The following is a 23,286-nucleotide window of genomic DNA, read 5'->3' on the forward strand; positions in this document are numbered from 1 at the left end:
GGAAGTTTAATCTTCTCTCCTGATCTGTAAAATTTTCTTCTACTAGTCTTTTATTTTGTTGTCTTTGGCACCCCCTTGTGTTGTGTAGATGAACTGCAGTCTTCTAGTTAATAATCTTTATTTGTATAGAGCCAACTAATTCTGCAGCGCTTTCAAGGCACATGGGGAACACAAACCATGCGAAAATTACAGAAATTATAAAAATGACACATGGTATTCAATTAATATGGTATTCTAGGTAAAGCTTATCACTTCAGAGCCAGGAATGTAATGCATAAAAACAAGCTGACAATAATATAAATACTGTACATATATAGGATCTATACAACCGATACTTTGTGTGATACAGAAGATCAATGCGAGACTATTGAACACTGAAGAATAAAGAAATAGACAGCTAGCAAGTATTCTAATGCAAAAGCACAGATGTGACAGAGGTTGAATCTTTTTTGTAAAGATTTTTTGCAAATTTTTTGACACATTTTTTTGCTAGAAGATAGCGCTTTCTTGTCACGTTCAAAACAGTAGTGATTGTTAAAAATGAGTTAAACTAAGTTTGTCTCCTCAAAAGGCATATTTTCTATATTTGTTTAAATCCCTAAGAAAGTTGCCTTGTAGGAGTGTTCTTGGCAGACACATGTGGTGTTACCCAGTCTCACAGAAAATATTAAGCTAATAAATGGTTACATAGCCTAAATGTTGTGGTAAATTCTATGTTCACACGGCTTGGAATTGTGTGTATTTTAAGACTGTAAGCCTCGGATTTCTGCTTTGATTCTATATTCAGTGAGGTGAAGGGAGTTTTCAGCAAGTTTTCTAAAACGTAACAGTTTCTCATTAAAGACTCATTTGCCACATTTCAGTTTTTTAAATTCTGATTTTCTGGTAGTCTAACCCATTTTTCTACTGCCTTCCTGTTTACAGTCTACTTTCATGCAGAGGATGTGGAGCAATCCTAGCATTCCGCCGGTAGTTCACTGTCCTGTACTTCCTTACTTTCACTTCTCATGCTGCATTGCTCTGTCTCTTGTCTGATCAGCAGTAGCCTGCCCTTCTGCTTTTGCAGGACGATTGTATGAGTCAGGCATTCAAAGACATTCTGGTCAGATGGTCAGTAAACCCAATATAATGTATATGTATTCACACACATATGCTGTAACAGCAGGAGATGCAGAGATTGTCTACACAGTGTCTGCAGATTTGTCAGCCTGTGAACCTAGCCCCTCCCCCACAGCTATGAATTTGCTGAGGCTCAACAGCTAACAATGGGCAATTGATTGCACAGGAGCTGGAAGGGAGACCCCTAGTGGCAGCCACTTCAGTCTTGAATTACAGTGGCAAAACAGCAGCATTTTTAATGAAAGTATATTAGTAGATTACTGATGTACACAGGCTGCTACATGAGCACAATCTGTCTGAAACGTTGGTGCACCTTTTTAAAGAAAAAATAATAAACTCAGTGACTGCTGGGAAAGGAATAAACCAGCCTATACTCACCTGTTGTGCATCTCTGGTCTCCACTCACTTCTGTGTACTGGTCATGTGACCACACTACCTGGGAGCAGATGAGGACCTGAGTGGGTGTATGAGGGGGGGGGGGGGGGTGTGTGCAAAAGATGAGTATTGGTTTATGCACTAATTTTGCAGCAGTCACTGAGTTTTATGTTCAACTGCTGGACAATCCTTTCCCTCCCAAACGTGCAGAACACGTTCCTTCTTGTGGAGGATTTTTTCCATTCACTTTTGTTGGATGTTGAATATTGACGAAGTTGGAGGATTTAGGAGTGGAAGCTGCACCTAAATCCTCACCAATATTGTATACGCGAACTTGTCCCTCTTTGTTAGACTCCCACCAATCAGCTGCAATCTGGTGGGAACATGGCAGTAAGTGTTCAATTGTTCTGCAGTGCCCCCACAGGGGAAGTAAAGCAATACGTGTGATGCTCATTGACAACAGTGGGCTTTGTAATCCATAGATTTGCTGGGTCCTCCAGAGTTGACTGATAGAATACTTGTTAACTCAAAATACCCTTTTTAGGGTATTTGAAAATGGGTTTTCTAAATTGGACCACCCCTTTATAATTTGCTGCAGATGACCTGCAAGTAGACTAGCTAACCCTACTGACTGCACTCATTTCTATCGCTCCGCTAGGCACATCATGCCCTCTTCCCAGCCTGATTTCACACCGGTGAAAATGTTTGAGACGGTGGGAAATGTGCCCAAGGACGGGCAGGAACACACTGCAGGAGTAATTAGGATATCGCACTCGGTAATCTAAGGCAGTTAATTCGGACCATCTGACAAATAAAAGCAACCTGCCAGTTTGGCTGCACCGTGCATTGTGAAACAGTGCAGATAAGGGGGAGTCTGACAAACTTCGCTGCTCAGTCCGTTGTTAATTGCTGGCTGTCTTTTCATATAATCATTATTGGAATATATACGGCGGAGAAGTGATGTGTGTTCTGTACAAGAATACATGTTGTACTCATTAATCCCACCCAAAGCTTGTCGTAGCAGGCTCCTCCGCTGCAGCTACCATTAGCTTGTGGCGGTGATTGCCTGGGCGCGATGCATTGGACCTGTTGTCCTTAGTAATTACAAGTTGGGTGTTAACGGCTTCCCCTAATCACATCAAAATGAAGGCGCAATTATTTCCAGGTCCTCTCTGAAACGTTCAAGTTTTGCACTTCAGAATGTGTGTTCAACTAAAATGTGACCGCTCTGTGCAGAAGAGGCCAAAGTAATGCAGAATTGCAAATGTTTTTTTGCTAGTAGTCCGGGTATATTAATAATAATAAACTTTATTTGTATAGCGCCAACATATTCCGCAGCGCTTTCATAGACGGGGATACGTAGTATACATGCAACGTATTTTCCACTATTATGCGGATTCACGCGAAACTTCCGATGTGCTGACAGCAGACGTATCGCAGGACGGACGCCTTCCATTGACTGCAATGGAAGCCGTCCATGCGTTTTTCTGCACAGAATAGAACATGCAGCGATTCTACCCCGCGAGTGTAAAATCGCAGTTGATTTCCGCTTGTGGGCAGGGGAGAATCCTTTAACATAGCATGTCTATGGACGGACATTGCGTCGAACTTTGCAGCGGGTATCTAACCGAGGTTTCCACAGCGCTAATCGCACATGCACTTTTGTTACGTGTATTATAAAAACCACAAGTGCCACAAAACCTTGGCAAAAACGCACACTGCTTTCTCCTGATTCTGGCTTTTACCGTTCTATGTGAATATGCCCTTATGTTATTCTGAAACCACCCTGAGGCCCGTTTCGCACTGGCATTTAAATTGTCAGGTTTTTCCAGCGTGGATCTGACAGTTCAGTCTGCAGCAGAACTCGGGCGCTGAGCCTCGGAGGTGTGCTGCGGATTTAACCCAGGCAATGGGGCAGGCCTGTGCTGCCAATTGGTGTTTTCTAGCATAGGAACCGCAACAAGAATTGAAGTTGGCTGCTATGAAGTTGAATTGTTTTTTTTTTTTTTCTCTTTCCTTTCTTTTTTTTTTTTCTTTTCTCTTTCTTGCAACGCGGATTTCAAAATTTGCATGATGAAAAGTCGGCACCATATGAACTGCAGTGCAGTTTCATAGCATTCAATAGAATGTTAAAATGGTGTGGAATCCGCAGCAAAATTCCACTGACTGAATGAGGCCTGAGGGTGTATTCACGCGCGGAGCGTTGGACTTGGTTAGAAAAAGCGATCCCCGTCACTTGTCCCTGTGTGTCCTCGCTCCCGTGCTGTTGCACGGTAGCTAGAAGTGCTGGCTCACTCACAGAGCGGCCAGCAGGGGGCAGGGAGACTGGAGGAGATTTCTCTCCTCGCGCTACCCTTCCTCTTTCCATTGAGTTAGCATAGCGGCTGTTCAATACTGAACGGCTGCTATTTACACTGAGTGATCAGGGATCTGCTGATCATTTATGCAGCATAAACGATGGACAATGAGTGTTCAGTGTAAATAGCAGCCGTTCAGTATTGAACAGCTGCTATGTTAACTCAATGGAGAGGGGTGGGGGAGCGAGAGGAGAGAAATCTCCTCTAGCCTTCCTGCTGTGAGCCAGCGATACTAGCTCCCGTACAGCAGCCTCCTGTGTAAATGGGCCTAAAGCATAGAGGGGCAAAAGAGTAGGAGCCTTAGGCTTTTGACACCTGTGTATTCTGGCCGCATTTATGTGTCCGTCACCTGGAATTTGTCATGACCCCAATTCCGAGCATCTTCCTATGATGCTTAGAGTTTGGGTCAGAAGAGATACACGCACGGATTACAGAAGCTTAAGTATGTCCAGAATCCACTGATATGTCACTGTCCTTTAATTTGTTACATTTTTACATTATCTTATGCTTCCTACGACCAGTATAGCTGGTCACTGATCAGAGCGGGGTCTTTATAGTACAGCGCTACGGACGAGGCAAGTCCTGCTTTGTAGAAGACACGCTTTTTAATTGCGCTCCTTGTGAAGAAAGCCGTCCCAGCTCTTTTGATGAGAACGTGTGGGAGAAGCGATGTCTCTTCTTTTGTTTTCCAATACTTGTGCTCCATATGGGGCTTATGAATCATGCACTGGATTATCATCAGTTCGGCTTTGCATTCCAGGAACATTACTGCCACTGATTGGAAATGCTGTTGTATCCAGTGCTGGAATCCGTTGCTTTCAACAATTCCCCAGCATCTGCTGAGCAGATCTCTCTATTGCTAAAAATGTCTTGCTTGTTTTTTTTTTTCTTGGGATGGGAGCAGTAAAATATGGCAGCCTCCATAAATTGATCTAACACTTAATGTTTGCAATATAAAAGGTACCTCCCGTCGTGCTCCCCAATCCTATTGTCTTCTCTACTTTAATTGTAAATTACGACCTTGAGAAGTAGTCAAACCAATAAAATGTGCGGTTAAAGTTCATCGTTTTCCAGCATGAAACACTTGAGTATTTATAGGACGGTTTGAGGTTTTTGTGATGTGGTTACGCAGAATAAATGTATTTAAACTAATCTTTAATCTCAGGCAATGAATGCATTTCAGAGTGTTTTTATGAAGGCTAATCTGAGGATCGCACCGCTCAGTAACCCTATTGTGTGTGTTACAGGAGGAAGATGAGCTCGACTCTCACACGATGGTCAAAACCAGCTCCGAGAGTGCGGGGACCATGAGAGCGGCCAGCACTATGAGCGAAGGTGCTCAAACCATGATCGAGCATAATAGTACCATGTTGGAATCTGATCTGGGCACCATGGTAATCAACAGTGACGAGGAAGAGGAGGAGGAAGAAGATGGCACTATGAAAAGTAGGTTGTTGGAAAAGTCCTGGGGTTCAACATTCTTTACAAACCATGAACTTTGATTAGAACTAATCCAAGATTTTGGGAAAAACACTTGTGCCGCAGCTGTTGGCTCTTCGGACATGGCTGCTTTAGTAAATAGTTATATTAATATTAATGCAATTCTGCAGCATCTCTTTCTGGGGTACTTTTTGCACGGTACGACTGTTAAGTGCCCAATGGCTATCTCAACAGTTATATCGCTCTTGTGCTTTCACACAGCAGCAATGATCATTTGCAGAATGGACGCAGAGCATGCGGAGATCTCTCCCAGCCGCACGCCTCCATTCAGAGTGAACAGGCAGTTGTTCATGGATGGACTGCCTGTTTGTATGAGCCGGCTGTTATTTGGTTTTTAGGGGAGCAGAAAACCAAGTGATTTTGACAAGTGAGTGGTTCTCTCTTACTTGCCCTTTTCGGGTCCCATGTTTACACAGAACAATTCCACCTGCGGACGCTAGTCCCGGGTTTAGCCAGCCATGTGGACGAGATTTGTCAAAAATCTCGTCCACACGTCACGGCAAAGCCGGCGCTGAGGCGCAGATTCCTCGGCCGCAGCATGTCAATTTTTTTTTTCTTTTGCGGCCACGCTGCTCTTTATGGGAATGCCAGCCGCAACGGAAAAGCGTGCGGTCAAACTGCTCCAAAACCTGCGGCTAAGTGCCTCGGGTTTTGAAGCAGCGCTTTGCCGGCGGTAAGCTCGTGGTTTTTCACTGCGGCTAAACCACAAGATTTCCGGCAGGATTCCACCATGTCAGAACCCACCCTTAGACCTCATTGCTGTGCTGTTTTTTGGTTAATCCTGGAAATTCATGAATAAGCTGATAACTGGGTATTTCCATTCCAATTGGTACAAGACTGTATAGACACGCAACCCGGTGACAAGACGGATGAGAAGATCCAGTTTTAATACTTTACCAGGAGGAATGGTACAGCACAAAGTTCTACAAAAGGTGTTCAGGTGGAGCTGACCAGTCATATCACAAGATGTTCTTGTCCGCACAACAGGTTTATTAGTCTGTTAATGAGGTCACAGTAATTGGTAAATGCCCTCTGCAGCCGCTAATGAAAATTGGCTTTTCACAGGACTACTGTTAGGCATATTAGCACTCAACCTCTCATCCCAGCGACTATTGGTGATGTGCTTTTACACAGCAGCGCTAGTCTTTCTGTGAATGGAGGCGGAGTGTGCCAGGGATGGTTCCATTCACAGCAAGCAGGCAGTTGCTCAAAGAGCCCAGTCTGACTTTGATTGCTCTAGCTACTTTCGCATTTGGATCTGATTGGTATTGGTGCGCTTAAGAGATGCAGCTGCGCTAAATGTAAATCTAGAGATATAAATGTAATGCGTCCTCCCAGCTTCTCCTTTAATAACACTTGGATCACTTACATGAAGGGGGGAAATTATACTTGGAAATATCTGGAAAATACTCTGGATAATTTACATTTGGAACTTGTCAAAAGACAACCATTTCCATTACTGAAGATGTACATATTGCTACATACCTAATACAGATAAGGAATAGTTTTGTTTTTTGCTTGCCCCTATTTTAATGGCAGGCGTAGAATCAAAGTGGAAACTTTACTTATATATATTGTATATAAAAAAAACTTTCTTCTCCTGCCACTCGGAAACACAACTTTTTCTGGGACGCTGACTGTATCATGAGAAGCCCAATTGATGCTATATACAGTATACTACATTTGTCCACTAGATGGAGATAAAGAGCAGATCATTTCACATAAAGCTCTTATCAATATTTCCTAACCTGCTGCTTTTGACAAACCGAGATGGATCTATAGTATATAAAAAATATAAACATACATGCACATTATCTGTTTTGTTTCCACTTCTATTATGTAAGAAAAATCTTGCGTTATTTTAGGTTTTTTTTTATTAGTCTTTTGATCAATCAGAAGAGTAATAGTGGGCATACAGCTTATATATTTGAGTATTTGGTAAGTGGTTTTGTATGAACTGGTTAGCACTAGTTATGAGTGAAAAGTCCTAAACTGGTAAGATAAGATGGAGCTTAGTTCACACTTGCTTTGTCCTTACAATATGTTTGTTGGTTTTTTTTGTTTTTTTTTGCTCTGCAACTAATCTAAACCAATTGAAATTCTGAGTGCAAATAGGAAACCATGTTCATTTTCAATCTGCTTCCCATTAATCAATGATTAGGAAAAAAATCTTGTTCACACATTGCGAAAATGCTGTTGAAAAACCACAGCGTAAACGTTTAGCATTAAAGTGAATGAGATTAAAGCAAATCCTGTTCACATGCAGAGTAAAAACCGCTGCAGACTTTCTGCTGTAACTGTACCGTAACTCTAACCTGTAGTTTTGCTGCGTTCCTATAACGTGTGATGCACCTGAAGACTGTTTTAAGTGAATTCACTAATTATTTTCTAAACTTGCTGCAAAACAAAATTGCAAGTGTAAGGGTGAATGCACATGGGCGAATTTGAATTGCAGAATCCGCAGTGGGCGTCTGCTTCCGGATTCCGCCGCAAGTACCGCCCATAACATGCTATGCAAAAGTGATTATTCCTGAGCACGAGAGAGAACCAATTGCAGTTTCCGCTTGTGGATGAAAAATCACAGCATGCTCCATTTTTGTGCGGATGCCTTTCATTGAAGTCAATGGAAGCCGTCCGATCCGTGGCCATTCTGCAAGTGTGCTGAGCGATGACGAGGGAAAAGCCGGAGGTTAAATTTTTTTTTACAAAATCTGTACTGCGCATGTCTGACAGCGAGCCATGTGGAGCATCCACAGTACAGGCTCTGCTGTGTGCATACGGCCCAAGGCTGGATTTACAGTGGTAGCCAAAAATTTTGAGACCCACATAAATGTTGGTTGTCACAAAGTTTGCTGCTTCAGCGTTTTGTAGGTCTTTTAGTCAGATGTTTATAGGGTACATTCAAGTACAGGTAGAAGCATTTCATAAGCATTTAAACTTTGATAAAAACATCAAGTTTAGGCAAAGACTCAATATTTACAGTGTTGGCTCTCATTCTTCAAGACTTCTGCAATTCGCCCCGACATGCTGGATATCCACTTCTGGGCCGAATCCCGATTGATTGATAACCCATTTTTCCTAATCATCGCTTGGGGTTTATCACAATTTCTGTGTTTGTTTGTCCACCTGCTTTTTGAGGATTGACCACAGGTTCTCAATGGGATGGAGATCTGAGGAGTTTCCTTGCCATGGAATCAAAATTTCAATGTTTTGTTCACCGAGCCACTTAGTTACCATTTTTCTTTGGGACATGGTGGTTCATCATGCTGGAAAAGACCTTTGTTCATCACCTAGATGCTCCTATATTGTTGGTTGGAGTGTCTCTTAAAACACTTCTAGATACCATTCTTTATTCATGCCTGTGTTCTTAAGCAAAATTGTGAGTGATCCCACTCCCTTGGATGAAAAGCAACCCCACACATGAATGGTCTCAGCATGCTTTACTATTGGCACGACACATTTTCTTCTTTAGAGCTTCTTTACTGAAAGTTAATCTTTCCTGGAGAACAGGTGAAGTCCTAGAAGATTGGAAAAGGGCAAATGTTGTACCTATCTTCAAAAAAGAGAATAAGGTGGATCCAGGAAACTACAGGCTTGTGAGCCTGACTACTATACCAGGAAAGATCTTTGAACAAATTATTAAAAAGCATGTATGCAAGTACTTGGTAAGAATGGAGTGATTAACCAGAGCCAGCAGGGGTTTGTAACAAACAAGTCATGCCAGAGTAATCTAATTTCCTTCTATGATCAGGGAAATGCAGTAGATGTATGCCAGATATTCGTCCAGCCTCTGTTTGAAGATTTCAATTGAAGGAGAATTCACCATCTCTAGTGGCAAACTGTTCCATGTCGGGCCAGTAGAATAAAGCTGCAAGGTCTGGCATTTAACGAATATCTGATCCGTGAAGGGGGATGAAACTTCTTACCTAAGGTCTTCTTACCTGATGATCTCTTTATCCACAGAACTTTCCTCTTACATTTATTACTTTTATCTAAGATTTAGGGAAAGCCAAAAAGGGGTGGGAGGGGGGATTCTTTTTAGGTAGTCATTTTTCTGCACAAGTGTGTAATGTGGCCTGGAATTCAGCTGTTCTCTGAAAACCAATAGGTGTTCGCTTCATTACAGGCCTAGCTATGTGTCCAGTAAGCAGATTGGGGCTACAATGGGTATGTTTGTGATCACAGGACAAACGGGGGTATCCATTTTGGGGTGCAAGTCTACATATGTGTGCTGTACAATAAGACCTGTTTTTAAAAAGATACAATTTCCATAAATTAAAATCCAAATTTTTTTTCCTTCTGCTTTGCTTAGATTCATTCAGAAACTGTGGGGTCAAAATACCTAGTACACCTATAGATGAATTCAGTAAGGAGTCTAGTTTTCAAAATGGCGTCATTTGTGGGGGCTGTCTGTCGTTTTGACTGCTTAAGGGCTTTACAAGTGGGCAATCTGGCCCAAAACACCTTCAAGCAAATTGTCAGTTCTGAAAGCCACCCGCTGCTCCTTTCGGTTTGGGCCCTGTTGTGCATATGGACATATTAGAGCCACAACGGGTATGTTTCTGAACACAGGACAAACAGGGGGATCCATTTTGGTGTGCAAATCCTCATTTTCATGTGCACTATAGAAAAAAACAACTCTTTAAAATGACGTATTTGCAAATATGACATTTTATTTTTTCTCCCCTAAATTCGATTTAAAGCCTGAAAAAAAAAACTGGGGTTAAAGTACTCATGACGCCCCTCACTAAATACATTAAGGGGTGTATTTTTTTCTTAAATGGGGTCATTAGTGGGGGTATCTATCATTCTGACACCCATGAGCCTTTGCAGTCTTGGCTTGGTGTAGGAAAACAAAATGTTCCTCAAAATTTTAAAAACTAATGTTAAATTTGTACGTCTCCTAAATGGTTAAAAATGCTTGAAATCTTTCAAATGTGCTTCCAGAATAATGTCAACAGATGGAAATGCATTGTATTTTGCGCTCTATAAAACGCACCAGACGATAAGATGCACCTATGGTTTAGGCTGCCTGTCCACGGGCGATAAATCGCCTGCGGATCACGCTCTGTAAAGCTTTTCATAGGGTTGCTATAAAAAGTGCAGCACTGGCGTCCACGATTGGAGAATCGTACCAATAGCCTATCTATCAGGCTCATCTTGGACACCTGTCAGCTCTCCCCCTTCTCCCCTACGGTGGAATATTGCGCTTCTCCCCTACGGTGGAAAATTGCGCTAGCGATTTTCCAACTCTGCCATGGACAGGGGGGCCTTAGAGACGGAAAATAGTGAAAAAATATTTTGACCTCACCCCGGGACAGTGCAGGGGATAGTACCCGGCGACGGAGCAGCAGAGCTCTAAAACACCGGAGCTCCGTGATGGCGGCATTCATGTACGGGCCGAGGAAGAGAAGAATCCGATTGGTGGAGGTCAGAGAGCAGCAGCAATTCCCGCCGGCATTCACCACCAAAAGGTACGTAAGGGGCAGCAGTGCAGAAGTGAGAGAACTATTAAAGGATCACTGGTTTGTTTGCACGATCTCCAGTTTGCGCGAATGCGATTTAGTTCAGACAATCGCGCGTTAAATTTGTGGTCGCGTTGGCAACCTTGAATTGCAGTATGTTTGCTCTATAAGACGCACTAACTTTGGGGGGAAGAAAAATGCATATTATAAAGCGAAAAATACGGTATAGCTCATCAAACTTTGTTCAATATGTTTGCACATAGTTGGCATTGCAATTGAAAATGTGAAAAAAGACAATTTTTTTTTCTAAATGTTCCCAATTTTGGCACTTTTAATAAATATATGCAAATTCTATGGGTTTATTTTTACCACCTAAATGAAGTACAACATGGGCAAAAAAGCAATGTCAGAATTACTTGGATATGCAAAACCTTTATGGAGTTATTCTATGTTATGACTAGTGATGAGCAAGCATACTCGCTAAGGGCAATTGCTCGAGCGAGCATTGCCCTTAGCGAGTACCTGCCCGCTCGAGAGAAAAGGTTCGGCTGCCGGCGGCGGGGGAAAGCGGGGAGGAACGGAGGGGAGATCTCTCCCCCCCCCCCCCTGCTTCCGCCCCCCCCCCTGCTCCCCCTGCTCACTGTCGCAACTCGCCTGTCACCCACGCCGGCAGCCGAACCTTTTCTCTCGAGCGGGCAGGTGCTCGCTAAGGGCAATTGCCCTTAGCGAGTATGCTCACTCATCTCTAATTATGACACGTCATATTTCCAAAATTTGGCCAAGTCATTAAAGGGGTTGTCCCGCGGCAGCAAGTGGGTCTATACACTTCTGTATGGCCATATTAATGCACTTTGTAATATACATTGTGCATTAATTATGAGCCATACAGAAGTTATAAAAAGTTTTTTACTTACCTGCTCCGTTGCTGGCGTCCTCGTCTCCATGGTGCCGACTAATTTTCGCCCTCCGATGGCCAAATTAGCCGCGCTTGCGCAGTCCGGGTCTTCTCCTGTCTTTTATGGAGCCGCTCGTGCAGAATGCAGGCTCCGTGTAGCTCCACCCCGTCACGTGCCGATTCCAGCCAATCAGGAGGCTGGAATCGGCAATGGACCGCACAGAAGAGCTGCGGTCCACGGAGACAGAGGATCCCGGCGGCCATCTTCAGCGGTAAGTATTGAAGTCACCGGAGCGCGGGGATTAAGGTAAGCGCTCCGGTAAGCTTTCTTTACCTCCCTGCATCGGGGTTGTCTCGCGCCGACCGGGGGGGGGGGGGGGGTTGAAAAAAAAAAAACCCGTTTCGGCGCGGGACAACCCCTTTAAGGCCCAAACAGGCTTGGTCACTAAGTGTTTAATAACCAGAAAACTGGTGGCCGGTTCCCTTTTTACAATAGTTTCATTTACATACGATAGGATTTTGTGAGTTTCATAGAATAATATACAGAAATTGGGTAAAAAGTTCTTGAAGGAGAATTGTCACTTGGCGTATACAAATGATTGGCTATGAGGGCTCCCAAAAAGTCATTTTGAAGTTGTAACACTGCAACTCAGCTGCTCTTGTATCATGACACTTTCTTTCTGTACTTTGGTCTTTTTCAACCTTGTCGTAGGAACACGTTTTGTGGGTCCAAATCCCCATCCACATTTGTTTACATATGTACACGGAACGTCTACTGTTAAGCCAGTTAGGATGTAGACATTGGCATGAATAGATGGTGTGGATTTGGTTCCATGGCAGTGAGTGATTGGTGTACAAGTGGAAGCCTATGTTGGTAACTTGCAATTAATTCTTCGCTAAAGATAATGATTTTTTGATACACTAGCGATAATGACTGAGCACAATCAACAAAAATGACAAATGTGAGAACCTGTTTTTGGAAATGCTTCCTGAAGTAAAAAAAAATCATTTATCCCTTGTAGGCATCTGGCTGTAGAATATTGCATTTTCTATGGCCAGTTCTTTACCTAAATAATTATATATATCTGCAGTCCTCTTCTCAAATGCTCCTTCTCATAGTAATATTTACTCCTCAGCATTGAAATTGCAACACCAAGAAGGAAAAGTTGTAAGGTTATACAAATCAAGGAAGTAGAAGGCGTTGCTAAGACATCCAAATGATTAAATTTTCAAGCACCTAAGGTCCACGGGCAGCTTTGATTTGCGGAACCCACATGGTACACCCGCAAATTAAGACGGGTAACATGGGCGTATGCAAATTAATTTAAGCATGCGGATTTGTTTTGCACATCTTTTAGTCCGGAAAACAAATTGAAGCATGCTCAGTTTTCCCGTGGATCCCGCAGGGACGGCTTCCATTGAAGTTCCCGCGGGAAAGCAAGAGATGTAAAAAAAAACAAAAAAAAAAACTGTACTGCGCATGTCCGTCAATAAGCTGTGAGGACCATGCGCAGTACAGCGAACCCAGAAGTGGAGGGATCCACCAGATGCCGCTGCCGGGGGAAAATGGGTAAATGGGGCTCGCTTTCTGCGGGCAGGGTTGGATTCTGTGCGGGATTCCATGCACAGATTCTGACCCACCCATGGACATTGGGCCTAACTCTGATTTCTGGCATGTGGCAGGGGCTTGAGTGGCATCAAAGCCAGATCGAAAGAACATTTTTTTTTCCAGCAACATGAAACCTCAAAAACCTGAAAGTCTTGTGGTAGGATTGTGTGATGCCTCTTTTTGACGTGCCAGTTATCACCACTTGCAAACTGAGTAGGACAGAATTCTTGAACGTAGAGACTTTGGTTTATCACTCTGGCAGATCACTATGTGCATAACCCGAGATGTTAGCACTGTTCAACATTGCATGTCCCAGTGTTGGGGGAACAAGACAAACTCGTATGACAGGAACTGGAGTACAGTGGTGAACCTCTTCACAAACAGACCATCCGTTTTAGAAGAATAGCACGTTGTGATCGATTCTGTACTGAGAGTGAAAATGGACGTCCCATCCACCTGCCACCACTCTCAAAGGCTATCATAGTGCAGAACCTCTTCACAAACAGACCATCCGTTTTAGAAGAATAGCACGTTGTGATCGATTCTGTACTGAGAGTGAAAATGGACGTCCCATCCACCTGCCACCACTCTCAAAGGCTATCATAGTGCAGAGCAAGACTGCAATGGAGGCTGGAATATAGAGGTTTGTCCTCTTCTGTGATGAGTCCCACTTTTGTCTCACACAGTGATGGCCAGAGATTGGTCTGGAAACCGCATGGGGGTGGGGTGGGGGGGGGGGAGGGAGAGGAACCAAGGAAACCTTTTTAAAAAAAGCTCGGGGCCCCGCGTTCCACATACAAAATTGCTTGAGTCTCCCATTGTAGTCCATGGGGTTCGTTACTCGAGTAGAGCTCAAGCATTTGGGCGCTCGCTCATCTCTATTAAAGGGGTTGTCCCGCGCCGAAACGGGTTTTTTTTTAATTCAATAGGCCCCCTGTTCGGCGCGAGACGAACCCGATGCATGTGTTAAAAAAAAACAAAAAACGGGTAGTACTTACCCGAATCCCCGCGCTGCGGCGACTTCTTCCTTCTTCTTACTTACCTTAGTAAGATGGCTGCCGGGATCTTCACTGTGAGGTCCATTGCCGATTCCAGCCTCCTGATTGACTGGAATCGGCACACGTGACGGGGCGGAGCTACAAGGAGCAGCTCTCCGGCACGAGCGGCCCCATTCAGAAGGCAGAAGACCGCACAGCGCAAGCGCGTCTAAAATCGCCAGAAGCGATTTTAGACGGATCCATGGAGACGAGGACGCCAGCAACGGAACAGGTAAGTGAATAACTTCTGTATGGCTCATAATTAATGCACGATGTATATTACAAAGTGCATTAATATGGCCATACAGAAGTGCATAACCCCACATGCTTTCATGAGACAACCCCTTTAACTAACTTAAATGAATTGAAGTCTCAAGCTCTAGATAAATTACATCCTAGGATACTAAAGGAGGCAGCGGAGGTAATTGCTGAACCACTCGCCATAATCTTTAAAAATTCCAGGAGAACAGGAGACGTCCCAGAAGATTGGAAAAGGGGCAAATGTTGCCCTTATCTTCAAATAAGGGAAGAAGGTGGATTCAGGAAACTACAGGCCTGTGAGCCTGACTTCTAGATTGGTAAAGAGCTAATAATTTGTTCAAAAACAGTATGTATGCAATTACTTGGATGAAAAGGGAGTAATTAACAAGAGCCAGCATGGGTTTGTAACAAACAAGTCATTCCAGATTAATCTGATTTCCTTCTATGACGGTATCACCGACTGGGTTGTTCAGGGAAATGTGGTGGATATAGTTTATTTTGACTTTAGTAAAGCATCTGACAAAGTATTTCATACTATACTTATTGAAAAAAGGACCAAATATGGGATTGACAAGGCAACTGTTGGGTGGATTCACAGCTGGCTGAGTGATCATACTCAGAGTGGTTATAAATGGCTGCACATCCAAGTGGAAGAATGTATCAAGTGGGGTACCACAAGGCCCTGTCCTACGCCCTGTGTGGTTCAACCTTTTTATAAAACATCTGGAGGGGGGAATTGATGAGAAACTGATCAAATTTGCCGACGACACAAAGCTAGGAGGGATAGCTAACACTAGGGAAGAGAGGGAGAGTATTCAAAAAGATCTTGAAAAGCTTGCACAGTGTGCGGCGACTAACAGAATGGTATTTAACAAGGAGAAATGCAAAGTCCTGCATCTGGGCTAGAAAAATTAAGCAAGCACATGCAGAATGGGAAGAATTGAGCTAAGCAGCAGCACATATGAAAAAGACTTGTGTATACTAATAGATAATAGACTGAACATGAGTCAACAATGTAATGCAGCAGCCAAAAAGGCAAACACAATTCTGGGATATATTAAGAGAAGATTTAGTCTGGATCATGTGAGGTAATTATCCCCCTCTACCCTTCCATGGTCAGACCTCATCTGAAATACTGGTCCAGTTCTGGGTTCCCACTTTTAAAAAAAACCGGAGACAAACTTACTAAGTACAGAGAAGAGTTACCAAGATGGTGAGCGGTCTGCAAATCATGTCCTATTAAAGGAGATGTCCCGAGGCAGCAAGTGGGGTTATACACTTCTGTATGGCCATAATAATGCACTTTGTAATATACATTGTGCATTAATTATGAGCCATACAGAAGTTATAAAAAGTTTTTTACTTACCTGCTCCGTTGCTAGCGTCCTGGTCTCCATGGTGCCGACTAATTTTTGGCCTCCGATGGCCAAATTAGCCGCGCTTGCGCAGTCCGGGTCTTCTGCTGTTCTCTATGGGGCTCCGTGTAGCTCCGTGTAGCTCCGCCCCGTCACGTGCCGATTCCAGCCAATCAGGAGGCTGGAATCGGCAGTGGACCGCACAGAAGAGCTGCGGTCCACGAAGATAGAGGATCCCGGCGGCCATCTTCAGCGGTAAGTATTGAAGTCACCGGACCGCCGGGATTCAGGTAAGCGCTGTGCGGGTGGTTTTTTTAACCCCTGCATCGGGGTTGTCTCGCGCCGAACGGGGGGGGGGTTTAAAAAAAAAAAAACCCGTTTCGGCGCGGGACATCTCCTTTAAGAACGGTTAAAGGATCTGGGAAAGTTTAGCTTTCAAAAAAGGCTGAGAGGAGACTTAATAGCGGTCTACAAATATCTGAAGGGCTGTCACAGTGCAGAAGGATCAGCCCTATTCTCATTTGCACAAGGAAAGACTAGAAGCAATAGGATGAAACTGAAAGGGAGGAGACACAGATTAGATATTAGAAAAAACTTTCTGACAGTGAGGGTGATGAATGAGTGGAACAGCTTGCCACGGGAGGTGGTGAGTTCTGCTTCAATGGAAGTGTTCAAACAAAGGCTGGACAAATATCTGTCTTGGATGATTTAGTGAATCCTACACTGAGCAGGGGGTTGGACCCGATGACCCTTGAGATCCCTTCCAACTCTACCATTTTATGATTTCTATAAGACGTCTTCATGAAGAAACATCACACCGGCCCTGCTACCGGGATTTTAGTGTAGGTTGGCATACTGTATGGTAGCCGGACCCCTGTAGTCTTCATTCCACATACACTAACAGCTCAGTGTTATGTTGATTTGGTTGTGGAACCAGTTGTACGGCCATTTCTCGCAAGTGTTCCAGGAGCTGTTTTTCAACACAACAGTGTCGGGGTGTATGTTGCTTGCCTAAGGCCTAAGCATGTGATTAAGGCCTGCAGCATCCCAGGACTTGCCTCCCATCCAGCACATCTGGTATGTCATATGTTGGCAATGGCAAAGGGCTGTACCAACAGCACATTTTGATGATTTGTATGCCCAAGTGCATTCAGCGTGGCAGAACATTCATCAGGTAACCAATAATACCCTCACTGATAGCACTGCAAGGCATGTAAGTGCGCGTATTTCTGCACATGGTGCTTGTGTTCGATACTGGATAAATTCAGAGGTTTTGAATGTTTCAATTTGTTTATTATTTGCATATCATTAATATGTCTATGGATCGTGTGATTTTCAGAATTCTACGACTTTTCATTTTTGGGGTTTCGATTCAATGTTGTGGAGTGTATATGTTTTGTAAAAACTCATTATTGATCCATTAGCTGTTCTTTCATATTTCATACAAACACAAAGCTGCTTACCAAAATTCCCAAGTTTATTTTTGTGCAAAGCAGCAAATCCTCAGATTATCCTCAATAAAGAAATTAAATGTAATTTTGTTTACGGTAATTTGCAGGTCATTACACACAATTAATGGCTTGTTCTATCCCTCTTTACAGCTCTTAGGTTTATTAATATTAACCTGTAATTATGTGCAGGTCTCCAAGTCCTCATTCTACACATGGGGATGGATTGTGTTGTGTGCACAGTCTGGCCAACGTGACTTTTTCCATCACACGCCAGCAATCCACTTCTGCTACTACCGTGTGTCTCCCGGTGGTTTGTGCTTACAGAATCTGGCTCCTTTGAGACGTACAACACAGGAAAGTTGTGGTGGATATCTGCTTGCTAGCATTTATGTCAAACTTTCTCTGGCTTCAGTGCATATTTTCCATAGGGTTGGCCTTGCGTAGCATGTTAACATTTAAATTAAAGGAGAGAGCTATATACCCTAGAATAAAACAGATATGAAATAGCAGCTTTAGTTTAACATTCAACAATGTATTTTTTTTAAGTGAGATTAAACAGAAAATAAGTAAAAATAAGACCAAGCAATTCCTCCCTTAATGAAATTTTGTATATTCTGTCTTCTGTTGCAATCAAGACTGAAAAATACAGAAGTTAATTCCCCCCTTCCCACACACACGTTTCAGAGTCATTTTGTCTTCCTTCCCCCATGGCTGCAGATGGAGCCTCTCCCCAACTGCCCTTTCTGAATAGTAATCTATTAATGTTAAACCCTTTAGCGGCACGCCCGGAAAATTTCTGGGGCTTGCTGCACTAACCATGCAGTTAAACCCCGGAAGATTTCCGTGGACAGCTCTAGTGCTGAAATGTGCAGAGCACTGAGCTGTCGTCTGAAATCTTCCGTTTTTTTTTTTTACTGCGTATTCAGCACAGTACGCCCCAGAAATTCCCTGCCGTAATACCAACTGTCTAAGTAGTACAGTACTTTCAAATACGTACAAGATTAAATTGCATTGTTGACTCATTTAAAAAACCTGCCCTGTGAGGCATGACATGGTGATAATAAACCTGCCACTGAAGGGGTTAAACCATACCCCTTTGCTGGTACTACCTACTCATCTACAGTGGTGTTCAAAGGTCCTGCATCACTCTAGGTTTTAAGGGTTTTGTTACTTTTAACCCAAATTTAAGTTAGGAAAATTTACATTTGGCAGCAATATTATATACTGTTTGAAAATTTTAAGGAGAAAAGAAAACTGTGAAAATTGAATGAATGTATTTATGGAGCAGTGTTACAAAGAAAAATACTACAGCATGTTAACTGTTGGTTATATACAGTATAAGTAAACTACGATATACAATATGACAACATTAGTAATTCTTAATATTGATATTAGAGATGAGCGAGCATACTCGCTAAGGCAAACTACTCGAGCGAGTAGTGCCTTATGCGAGTACCTGCCCGCTTGTCTGTAAAGATTCGGGTGCTGGCAGGGGAGAGCGATGAGTTGCGGGAGTCAGCAGGGAAGAGCGGGGGGAAGAGAGTGAGAGAGAGATCCCCCCCCCCCCCCCCAGCATTCCTCCCCGCCGGCACCCGAATCTTTAGAGACGAGCGGGCAGGTACTCGCATAAGGCACTACTCGCTCGAGTAGTTTGCCTTAGCGAGTACGCTCGCTCATCTCTAATTGATATCAAGCGGGCCATCCTTTTGTTCTTGATTACCGGTCTGCATTTTTAAGGCATGGAGGAAATGGGAAAATTAAACCATTACCTCTGCAGCGCCACCTATTGGAAGGCAGCCTTCCTGCAAGTCAGTGTCAGACTTTTTAAGCAAGCCTTATAACAATGACTGGGAATTGTGTGCCACAGCCAGAATTAACACCAATAGTTGGTTACTTTTTTCATCATCCTAAAAAGTGGTTGTCTGTATAGTCAGCTTTTATTAAATAACCCTTGGGTTTAAAAAAAAGATTTCAATTATTTAAAATACCAAATCTACACAAAATTACAAATCAAGCTATATATAAAACATATACTGCATTTGGTTTATTAAATTGAACATGAAGTGTGAGGTTGGGTGTGGCCGTCCTGGGCTGACACATTTATGTATAATTTAGTCCAGGATTTCTGCACCTTCCTGAAACAATGTGGGCAAGTTTTATGTTACGCTATGTTGTCTATATCATTCTCTTCTGGGGTTGTTCTTGGAAGAATGTAGTATTGGATAGTGGTGATTCAAGATAAAGGCACATAGTACAGGGTGGGCTATGGAAAGCTTAGCCCGGCCCCACACCAAAACTGTCTAAAAGAAATCTTTTGTTGCCCATTGCAACCAATCACAGCACAGCTGTGATTGGTTGCTATGGGCAATTTACATAAGGCTGTGGAATCTAGCTACTTTCCATGGCCTAGCCTCTATATATGTATGTATATATGTATGTATGTGTGTGTATGTATGTATATGTATATGTATATGTGTATATATATATATATCTGCAAAACTCTAACATAGAAGGCCCAGCAATCTTGCATATCCGGAAGCTGCAAAAAATGCTGGAAGATTTCATAAATCTTCAGGCTTCACAGCTGAATTCAGCTCTTTCAGCATTAACACAGGTTGTAATTCAGAATTCTTCTAAGTGATGTATTTATAAAATGATTCAACTTTTTTTGTAGATTTATGCAGTTTCTGACCACTTATAGGGATATACTAAAATAGACTCTTATCACTTATCCATCGGATGCACAAGCACAGTGCTGCTCTGTTCATTTTAATGGGACTTACGGAAATAGAGCGCAAGCACTGTGATCACAGGTCCATACAATCAGGATGTCGCTGCAGAGTGTGCAGTGAGGAGGACATGGGGCCTATGTTATCAGGATTAGTGTGGGACTCAGCGGTGAGTTCCCCACCTATGAGACTTTTATAACCTATGTTGTAGATAGGCGATAAGTCTATTGCGGTACAACCACTTTAATTAAAAGAGAAAAGAAAACAACTTTGAATAGCATAAAATAGAGTAGTAGTATTTACCTTAATGACCCCCTGCTGCTCCCATTCCAACTGTTCCCCAGCCCCTGTCTGTGTCTGTATTCTCTGCTCCACTTAGATGTGACTGCTGCAGCCAATCACTGGCTGTAGCTGTGGTGTGTTAATCACAGTTGTGCCCAGTGGCTGCTGTGGTCACATGCTTATCTACACAAAGCAGAGAGGACAGAGACTGGTGTGGGACTTAGGAAATGCAATTCAAGACTTCATATGGGGGGGGGGGATGGAGGATCTTGTACCTTGTTGTACCGACTCGAGCTTGGATCCAAGATGTGATTAGGGGGCTTGGAGTCTCTAATACCCTGTTGTACTGCCTTTACCTTGGATACAAGATGTGATACGGGTGGGCATGGAGGCTCTAGTACCCTATAGTACCGACTCTAGCTTGGACACAAGATGTGATTAGGGGGAATGGGGGGTAGGTTGGAGGATCTAGTACCCTATTGTACCGACTCTAGCTTGAATACAATGTGTGATACGGGCAGGAAGGGATGTTCTAGTACCCTGTTGGGCCACCTTCTAGCTTGGATGCAAGATGTGATATGGTTGTGCATAGAGGCATACAAGTTTCCTATGATATCCTGAGGAATTTTGGTTAAGATTTGGTGTAACTGAGTCTCTAGTTTGTGCAAATTCATAAATCTGTTGAAGTTGGCTTCCCAGATGGTCCCATACATGTTTTATTGGCTATAAATCTCATGATCAGGCAGGCCATAGAAATGTGGAGGCATTCATGTGACACCCCTGAGACCAAATTTCCTTCAGCCAACAACCTGGAAATGGTTCCAAAAGAGACATGGGCATGTAATGATGATGCCACCTAATTCCGATTTAGCAGACAACAAAACAGTTCGAGCTACGTCTGCTTGTCCGATGATCAAACGCTCCTATCTACTGTTGGTCTGTCCAGGGTGTCCTGAGTCTGGTAGCCTTGTGTGCTCTCATGCCTCCACTGGTGCCAACACCTCCTAATAGTTTGTTCATAATGACTCAGGTGGCGGGCAATTCATCAATACAACCATCCGACATCTTACATTCCAATGATGCGTTTTCTCTGTGTCACAGGTGATAAGACCGTTCATCCAATCATACTTCAACTCTAATCATTTGCACACTAGCCTAAGATGTAACTACATGCCGAGTTTTGCAGCAAAACGACAATTCCTTGTAGGTGCTTGATTTTTTTTTGACAGTGTATTTTACATGATTCCTAGCAGTTTTTTGTTAGTGTTTTTTTAACATGGTTGGAGACCCCTTTTATTTCTGTATTTTAGATGGACCTTTGTAAGAAAGCTTCCTAGAGCTTAGTTTACGGTTTACTGGGTACAGTTTGAATAGTTTTGCTGTACTTTGTAATTAATCACTGTCATAATGCACAAACTTCCTTGTAGGTGGAAATGGCTGACAAGACGTAATATTCATAATTGTAAAAGTATTAATAAACCCTAAACGCTAACAACCACAATTAAATTAAAACAAGCCTTTCCACTTTTCTTTGTAAGTACTGCTTGGTTTAGTGTGATTAATGAGCCATGGGAGTGAGGGGGCGCTGGGGACCGTCTCTAATATTGTAGTTTATTAATGTGGAGCTTTTTATGACACTTGGCATTGTGGACCTACATTCTCTCTCTTACAAAAGTATGTAACGTTTAAAGAATGAAATAAGTTAGCGATTGTGTGGGCTCTCATACATATGTGCTGCAATGAGCCGCAACATACTTGACACTCCTTTTGTGTAATAGTTTCACCTTCACCCTTTATCCTTTGTCTCTGTTGGCTATCAGCATTACATCGTGTAGATCGCTTGGAGAAGGATGGGGGGGGGGGGGGGTTCGGTCAAACTATCCTCATTTAGCATTGTTTTATTCTTAAAGTGGTATTCTAGTAAAATATGCATGCAAGTAGCTAGAAATCAAAACTGTATTTAAAGAGATTTTTCAGTAAAATTCTATTTATGACCTATCTTCAGAACTAGTCATCAATAGTTGATTGGCTGGGGTCTGCCGTTTGGGACCCCAGAGGATCAACTGATCAGGTGCCTGCTGTCTTCATTGCTATACACTGGGGTATGGAGTTGAAGCCGGTGCTTCAACCCCTGTGTAGTGGTCGGCGCTTGTAAGTGCAGGCTGGGGTGTCATTAAATTCAATAAGAGCTGCACTTGCAGTTCCAAGAGTCGGCCATTAAGTGGGTTGGAGCAGCAGCTTGGCTATTTCTGTCAGTCCCGTTGAAATGAATGGAGTAGCACTGCACATGCCCTGCCAATGCTCCATTCAAAGTGACACCACTCAGGTCAGAGCAGCAATCGAGCAGTGACCCACAAGTGGGACCCCTCGTTCTCAGGATCAGCGGAGTTCCCAGTGGTCAAACCCCCTCTGATCTATCAGTTTTCACCTATCAAGTCAATGGGTGGAAACTGGAAAAAAAAATACCCCATCTCCAGAATACTCCTTTAAAGGGGTTTTGTCATTACAACAAAGCCCTGTCCACCTGGTTGGTCTAGCCCAAAGTAAAAAAAAAAAAAAAAAGAGGGCATATTCGCCTGTCCTGGAGCCTTGGGAAACAGCTTGGAGCTACCGCCGTTCTATTCCAGGCGGCTTCTGGGTAGGTGGCCTGGCGGAAGTCAGGTGTCGTCTGCTGCCAATGGGAGTTTTTCTGGCAACAAGCAAATGAATTCCTACAAGCCCCATTCAGAGAAATGCAAGGCTACCATGTATAAATTCATTCTGCATGATAGTCTCCAGAGTTCTAAATTTTCAACTCCATGTAGGAGAATATTCGATCGTAGTGTTTTGCAGCCTGATCCTTTTTATGAAA

General features: G+C 43.2%; 1 protein-coding gene across 1 annotated transcript in view; it reads left to right on the forward strand.

The window, feature by feature from the left end:
• Positions 1-23,286, forward strand: part of STK3 (serine/threonine kinase 3) — a 213,020-nt gene that overhangs the window by 111,985 nt on the left and 77,749 nt on the right. Inside the window, exon 9 of the mRNA XM_066578398.1 lies at positions 5,099-5,297. Coding sequence (XP_066434495.1) covers positions 5,099-5,297 — 199 coding nt within the window. The remainder of the gene's footprint in view (positions 1-5,098; positions 5,298-23,286) is intronic.

This window comes from Eleutherodactylus coqui, chromosome 9, assembly GCF_035609145.1.
Source record: "Eleutherodactylus coqui strain aEleCoq1 chromosome 9, aEleCoq1.hap1, whole genome shotgun sequence".
Taxonomy (NCBI): Eukaryota; Metazoa; Chordata; class Amphibia; order Anura; family Eleutherodactylidae; genus Eleutherodactylus; species Eleutherodactylus coqui.